This window comes from Phytophthora infestans, genomic scaffold (assembly GCF_000142945.1).
Source record: "Phytophthora infestans T30-4 supercont1.101 genomic scaffold, whole genome shotgun sequence".
Classification (NCBI taxonomy): Eukaryota; Oomycota; class Peronosporomycetes; order Peronosporales; family Peronosporaceae; genus Phytophthora; species Phytophthora infestans.
In genome coordinates this window covers 57,614-65,335 of record NW_003303658.1, presented here as the reverse complement: position 1 = coordinate 65,335, position 7,722 = coordinate 57,614, and the positions used below count along the sequence as shown (strand labels likewise).

Here is a 7,722-nt window from a genome sequence, read left to right as displayed (position 1 = left end):
GGGAGAAAATACAACCATTGTGGAAGATGATGGACTGGACATTAGTCATGTGTCGGGGCTAACACCAGTAATTGAGAGCGAGGAGAGCGAATGCAACGGCTACGACTGCTTGTTCGACCCGAGTGACGAAATAGAAGCCGACTATGAAGGCATGAGTGATGAAATGGATGATCCACCAGGACCCGGAGGTGGTGCTCTCGCGTTTTCTCAGCAGTTACTAGTGGGCAAGGTGCATCCGAGAGATGAAGAAGTTCGCCGTGCGCAAGGCCGGAAGCGTGCAACAGCAGCACGACGACCAGGACTGCGCGAAGTTTTAAATACTCGCAAACCTGAACGATACAAAGACTTTGCGGTTTACTCAGCTTTGAAGGCACTGCATGTAGATCGCCGTGGCAAAAGTGGACTACGCGCAAGTGACATCAAGATACCACGAAACTACAGAGAGGCACTGAGATCAAAGCAAGCAAGTTTCTGGAAGGAGGCTATGGACAAGGAGATGGCTTCACTGAAGTCCAAGGACGTGCTGTTGCAGATTTCAAGAACGGAGATGCCAGCAGGACAGCATCCTATCAAGACGATGTGGGTTGTTGACGTTGAGACCGATCATTTAGGATACAGTGTGACTTTCAAAGCACGCGTCGTAGCCCGAAGAGATAAGCAACGTTTCGGAATTGACTTCACGGACACATTCTCACCGGTTGCACGCATGGCGACATTCAAAATGTTTGCTGCGGTATGCATCATTCTAAATCAAGTGATCTACCAGGGCGACGTAAACACAGCGTACCTCAATGCTGCGCTTGGAATAAAGCAGTATTTGGAGGGAGTCCAGCGCTACCCGTGCGAGGATGGCGGGATGATGTACATCAGCAACAAGGCACTGTACGGACTACGCCAGTCCGGAAGAGATTGGAATTAAGAGGTGACTAGTTGGTTTATGAACTATGGGTTCAAGCAGTGCGAGACTGAGCCATGTCTCTACTTTTACGACAAAGATGGCGAGTTTGCCATGGTTGTTCTCTATGTCGACGACATCTTGTGCGCGACCAAGAGTAAAGAATTTAAGAAGAATATGTTTGAGAAGCTGGACAAGGACTATGGCTTGAAGGACCAAGGTCTACTCAACACTTATTTGGGCGTGCAGGTGGAACAGAGTGAAAACTCCATCAAAATACACCAAACCAAGTTTTGTGACGAGATTACTGAGCGCTTTCACTTCAATGGTGCGCATCCCAGTAGGATCCCGTTGGAGACGCCTTTTTTAATCGTCTTACCGTGAAGGACACTGACACATACCAGCGCAAGCAGGTGGCTTAGAGCGGCTAGAACTTTCCGTATCGTGAACCGGTGGGGTCGTTAATGTACCTGACGACCTGCACTCGCCCAGACCTAACTTTTTTGCTGTTAGACAACTCAGTCGCTACGTTCAAAATCCTATGCAGCAGCACCTTGGCGCTGCCAAGCGAGTGCCACGGTACCTAACCGGAACCAAAACCCAAGAAATTGTGTACACCCGTGCCAAAGCAGCAGAGCAAAACAAGGAACTAATTATCGACGGCTACTGTGACTCGGATTGGGGGAAAGACCCCGATACACGCAAAAGCATAACAGGTTTTGTCCACTGTATGGCTGGTGGAGCGATATTTTGGGCGTCGAGGCGCCAGAGCATTGTTGCTCAATCTACCGCAGAGGCGGAGTACGTAGCTGCGTGCGAGGCTTGTATGGAAGGCCAAGGATTACGCAACGTTCAAGTTTCCCCAGACTTGAAGACCAATTTTCGCATGGGAATTGATAACCAGGCCGCTTACGTCATGGCGACGAGCCCGACCTACAGTCGCAGAACGCGACACATCGAGCTACGATGGCACTACATCAGATACCAAGTAGCTAAACGAACCGTGAATTTGTGGAAGGTCAAAACTGAGGTGAGCCCTTCCGACATTATGTAAAAAGCACTGGCCGGCGAGAGACTCGAGGCATTGTGCGGCATGATCGGTTTGTCGAAGCAGCATCCTCCTCAGTGACCGATTCACTTCGGAGGAGGGCGTTTTGGAAACCGCATCCAGGTTGAAGCAGAATGAGCTCTTTAAATCGTCTTTTGGAACTAGCTAGCAGAGTGATGGTCAGAAAGGCAGCCCAGTGCGGAATCGCCGCACTGCTGCCAATCCGAAAGTTTCCTTTAACCCAACAAGTTGTGTGTGAGTGCGTTAGATCTGCGTTCTGTTAAAGCCAATCAAAGGGGTAGCCGCGAAAGCACGATTTAAGACCCTGCTTAATAAGCATCGTGCATAGGAATCTAAGTCTTCGACCAAGTCGGGGACGGACGAGCCAGAAACTTCATTCATTCGTGCCATGACTGATCTCATGTCTAACGTTGACGACTACGAAGCCAGAGTTGCAAAAGGTGCTGCTGAAAAACGTGGTGAACAACGAGCCAAAACTCAATCAGGCGAAGCTGTTCGTCAAGCTGCTGTCGCTCATATACGACTTGGTAAAACGTCAAGTCCGTCCGGGCGACGTCGACGAAGGGAGCGACGGCGCAGGGTCTTCACACTCTCATCGGCGAACCTCCTACCGTGCAAAGGATACAAACGAGCGGGTCATGATTCTTGAGGAATCGAGAAAAGAGCGATCAAAAGTATTTCCAGATTTTCTGGAAGAGCAGCACTTGAATCAGAAACTTCGTCTTGACTTTGAAAGAGAGGAGCGAGAAAGAGACCGAATCGAACGCGAGCGAGAGAGATGAACGCAGATTGGAGCGAAAAGAACGCCAAAAAGAGCGCGAAGTCCAATCCAAATTGATTGAACGTTTGCTGGAGCGCTTTGACAGTAAGTCCGACTAGGTTCTGCTTGTGGTAAGCGAACTTGGCAGGGTTTGCGGAAGTACTCTTCTAGCGTTGGTGGTAGGCAGCTAGAAAAAAAAACTTGCTAATTTGATTTCCCGAGAATGCATGTCATTGCGTTTGTAAGTAGCGCAGCTGTCCGAACCATTCGAGGCTACGGGAGTAAGCAAGATTTGGTGCTTCTTATTCCAGTCGAGAAACGCCCATTTGTTCTTTACCACACCAAAGAACCACTCCATCGATACACGCGACTTGCTCATCACAACATTGAAGCGTTTTTCAGCGCTAGTCACGTACGCATTTCGAGAGGGGCTGCACAATAACTCGCTTATACCGTATACCGGATCGCCGTAAATGATGACGCCTAGATCTTTCACCAATTCGTTGCCAGCAAGGTGGGGTAGAAGCAATCTCTCACGAAGCATGGTGGAGTCGTGGAGACGTCCTTCAATTAGGCGATAGAACGGAATGCACAAACCGGTAGCAAACACAATCATCATTATGATTAATATCCATCAAATAATATTTTCGGTGCACAACCCAGTAATTGCTTTACCATCCGGTGTGCTGACGCCTTAATAGTTTAGACAATGTCGCTGCTTATGGTCGTTGTAGCAAACCTTTTGGGGGTTTTCCCTTTCACCGACAGGGATGGCATCATGCGCACCTTGCAGTGCGATGAGTACGCTTGCCCGGGCGACAGATAAACCATTTCGTCCCATCGATGACCATCGAGATTTTGTCAACCAGATCGTCGGTTTTAGTAAAGACGGCATCCACATAGAGCTGGCGCCGCTCAGCGTTCAGTAGGTCATGGAAAAACAAAGTGTCCTTCCATTCATTGTCCAAGAAGCAGTCTAGAATATCAAGCTTACAAGTAGTTCAACCTGTAAAGATGCACATGGTTCACAATAGAGTTATGCACTTACAGGTGTCAGTAATGATACGACTGCAGACTGGGTCCGAACTGCCTTCGAATTCGTAACAGCTTACCAGGATATGAGATACGGTAGCACAGCATTGCCAATGCTTCGATGCCTAGGAGGCGATCGCCAGAGTCAGTGATGAACACGTTAAGTATGTTTATGACAGAAGCCAGTTGCATAAGCTCCGCGCACGTAAACCGAAAGTCCATGAGAGCGTTAGCATCCGGATATGTATTGAAATTGAAGTGGACATCAGGGACTAGAGGTCGCTCCACGTATTTCTTGCACTCTTTTAGCAGCAGAATGGCATCCGTGTCATCCAGCGTGGCTAACAGAAGCAAGAATGACGTTGCGTCTGTACCTATCAGATCTCCCATCGGCGCTAACGCAGCTCACAACACCAAACAAATCGTATCCCTGTTCCTTAGAGGGGGCAGGGGCAGCGTCTCCGCTAAGAAGTCACGAAGCTGGTGTCTTCCCACCGGGTTTCCACCACAACCTCTTTCTTATGAGCCTAATCGTCCAAACATGTTTGCCCGGGCCTCTCGTCACGCAGCTGGTAGTTGGGGACGGCTTCGCCGGCTTACTTTGCAACGGGCAGCTTGGAGCCGTTTTTGACTCGGGAGTCTTTTGCCCCGGGTGGATTGAGTCAAGGTGCGCGCTACTTCGTCACGACCAGCTTGAATATCACGGCGCTGGAAACGGTCTCCGCTGTGGCCGTCTACACGACGGTTTTGGGGGCAAGGAACGAGCTTCTCTATGACAAGCGGGATCTGGGTTTCGAGAGTTCTCCGCGTTTCTCTGACTACTTTGAGATTATATTAATATTATTCATTTCCCAAGGAAAACCTTTATAAAAATGATATGCATTAGCTACAATGATTCGTTTCCTGTATCCTACAGCGTTGGCTCTCCGAAATGTAACTTGGAGTGTCTGTCGGTTATCTAGAGCTATCCCACTACACACATCCAACAGTCGCCTCGAAAGGGGTCTATTCCTGTCAGGGGTCCCGAAAAAATATTACTCATTAAAATTAATTCGAATTATATATTTAAACTATTCATTTAAAACTTCAATTCATTACTGTAGTGCACCAATTTATATATGAATTTACAGCCTAGAAGCTCCACTACCAACAATACCACCCCTTAGCCCTCCATCTTTCGTTGTGTTTGCTCCCTAACGTCTCTAAATACTTAGCTCATTCTCAAATTCGCTTCCAAGCTCTCATCTAGCCACCTTCAAGCTCTCAGCCAACCTCTCGGTCCACAGTGGTGCTTACGAGTATCCAGATGTGCTTCATGCTTTTCACCGCAGCTGGAGACAACATGCATACCTGAACGACATGTGTCAAAACCTACAAGAAGAGAATTGGCTACACGAACCTACTCAATCACCTGCGTCGCAATCACACCGATTACGAGCAAGAGGCCCAGGAAGCCGCACGCCGCCATAACCATTCAAAATACGCCTCGCCGACCAGCAAACTCGATATCTATACCGCTGGCTGGAGTGGGCTATCTCCGGCCGGCTCCCGTTCGAGCTCCTTGAACACCGCCTCACGAGGCTGAATTCCGCTCTCTCTACAATCTCGGAGGACCATCTGTCAAAGTACGTGAGGAAAGTGAGCGAGCTGTCGAAGCCCGAGAATCGAAAATCAATCATTGCAGTGTACAACACAGATAGGATTTACCGGTAATTCCAGTGTTCAGACTTCAAGTGACTATTTCGACGACTTGGATTGCACGTCCCGCCGGTTCCTTCTCTTCGGCGTTCTCTCCTGCTGAATCTGAAGAAGATCTGATAGCGCAGAGCCAGTTCGCCCTAATTGCAGACGCTCGCTCTCGCTACAACAAGCCCTGGGACGCGGTTAAGTCCATGGTGTGAGATAATTGTTCGGCGAACCAGTAATATGGTAACAAGGATGGCGCTATTCCATTGATCGGCGGTGCTAGCCACAGATCTAGTCGGTCCGTGAAGGTTTTTCTCCAGGAGGAGGACGGGCTGATCACGGAGGCTAACGCGCTGATGGCCAAGCTTCTGACTATTAAGGGTAGATCAATTATACGCCGCGTCTCCCATCTGTCTCCGCTCCTGCGGAATGACACCAGATGATCGAATACGTACGAGATGATCGAGAGGCACGTGAAGCTCCAGCCGTCCATAGTTCAGCTGGGTCACGGAATGCTTCTGTAGCATGGGGTCCAGCCCTTGATGCTACGATGGGCCGAGAGCGAACGCGTCAAGGTGTTGATCAATGACCTCTCTGCTTTTGAGGCGGTTACCAAGACGTGACAGAAGACTACGCTAACACAATCGGCAGTGCGTCGTCGATTCGACAAAGTTATCCAGCATTACTCGTCCCTGAAGCCTCGGCTAGTTGTGACAGCTGCCATCGTTTACTATCCCGATTTAAAGCAAGCTTTCGTCTAGCTGCAGCGAGGTGAGGCAATAAAATTAGCTGAGAGGACCGCCTGTGCAGAATTTATAGCGCCGAGGTTGGAGCAAACACCCGCAAGAAGCGATGACGACTCTTCAATTGTCAAGGCTGCATTCGAGAGACGCAAGGTTGCTAAGCGCTCGCATTTCGTGGATATGACCTATATTCCACCGACTTGGAATGAGCGAGCTCTTCTTTTCTTCGGCCAAGCTCGTGTTGTCGGACCTGCGGGAGCGAATGACCACTCCCCCCCCTTCTCTCAGAAGCCGGAGATAGTGATATGTCTGATGTACAACCGCGACATGTGGGAGTTGATGAGGTACAAGCAAGAATTGGGAGGAATCATACAAATAATCAAATTATTCATTTCTTCTCTTGACGGAAAAGTATTAACCTAAGTATTGAATTTCGAGACAGCACAAGTCATTGCATGTTAGCATCATGCTCATTTAAAATCAAGTCGCAGAAGGCATCGACATCGGTATACGAAATGAATAATTGGGCCGATATTTGGAGAATTTATATCTAAAAAGGGTGTCAATTCCAAAAAAGTAGATCAATTCTTAAGTTTCAAGATTTGAGCGTTAAAGGGAGGCAATCTGGCGGCAACATTTATGCTGCTTATGCTAGTGGTATTCGCAAAAAATGAAAGGTATGCTCGCCTCTTAGTATTAGTGGCATAAGAGCATCTTCACCAATATGACTATTCTATCCTGGCCAGAACTTTCAAAAAGAGCCAATGCTAATAATGGAAAAAGCAATCACGAGGTCGTTTACCTACAAAGACGGCTATTTACCATCTGCAGCTCCAACGTTCACGCAATGAATCTGAGCCACGCCTACAAGCTCACGGAATCATTGCTAGCCGAGGCCGAGGAAGAAGAAGTAAACGAATTACTATTCAATGCACGGCCTCCAGATAATGGCATCAAGCGCTTTCATGGTGGTTCGCTTCCTGATCGAGCAGCCAACAAAAAGTAGGATTGGATTGGCCGTCACGCTCGACTGCTTCAACAGAACGTTTTATGGACGCAGTATTCGACGGTATAACATTCCGAAGGCGCTATCGAATGTCGCGGTTTGTTTGACAAGCTTGGATTGGGTGGTCTCAATTATTACCCATATTTTGAACAAAAACGAAATACAGCAGGGAAAATCCTCAATCTTTTGAATATCACCGCCGCACCGCTCATTTTGGCTTATTCCTCGTCTTTTATGCTATTGAGAAAATCTAGAGATGTCAGGTCCAAAGGTTAGTCAAGCATTTATGCGACGCAGTTGCTGCAGTCTTTGCCGACGAGTACTTGCGCCCGCCGTATCATGTTGAATTGGAACGCTTACTCGATCAGAATGCTAAGCGCGGATTCCCCGGGATGGCTGGTGGTATTAATTGCATGCATTGGCAGTAGAAGAATTGCCCAGTATCCCTGGCTGGTCAGTATGAAGAAAAGAAAGCAAAACTAAGTTCTTGAAGCTGTCGCCGACTACGTATGGCGCACTTGGTGCTACAAA

The 7,722-nt window shown here is 48.4% G+C and overlaps 1 protein-coding gene across 1 annotated transcript; it reads right to left on the bottom strand.

Annotated features, from left to right (window-relative positions):
• Positions 1-3,500: 3,500 nt before the first annotated feature.
• Positions 3,501-5,224, bottom strand: PITG_19660 (uncharacterized protein; the record flags this gene model as incomplete). The annotated part of the gene is made up of 4 exons (XM_002896172.1): positions 3,501-3,700; positions 3,837-4,097; positions 4,443-4,570; positions 5,160-5,224. The coding sequence occupies 4 exons, from the start codon at positions 5,222-5,224 to the stop codon at positions 3,501-3,503; spliced, it is 654 nt and encodes a 217-aa protein (XP_002896218.1).
• Between the last annotated feature and the right edge of the window lie 2,498 nt (positions 5,225-7,722).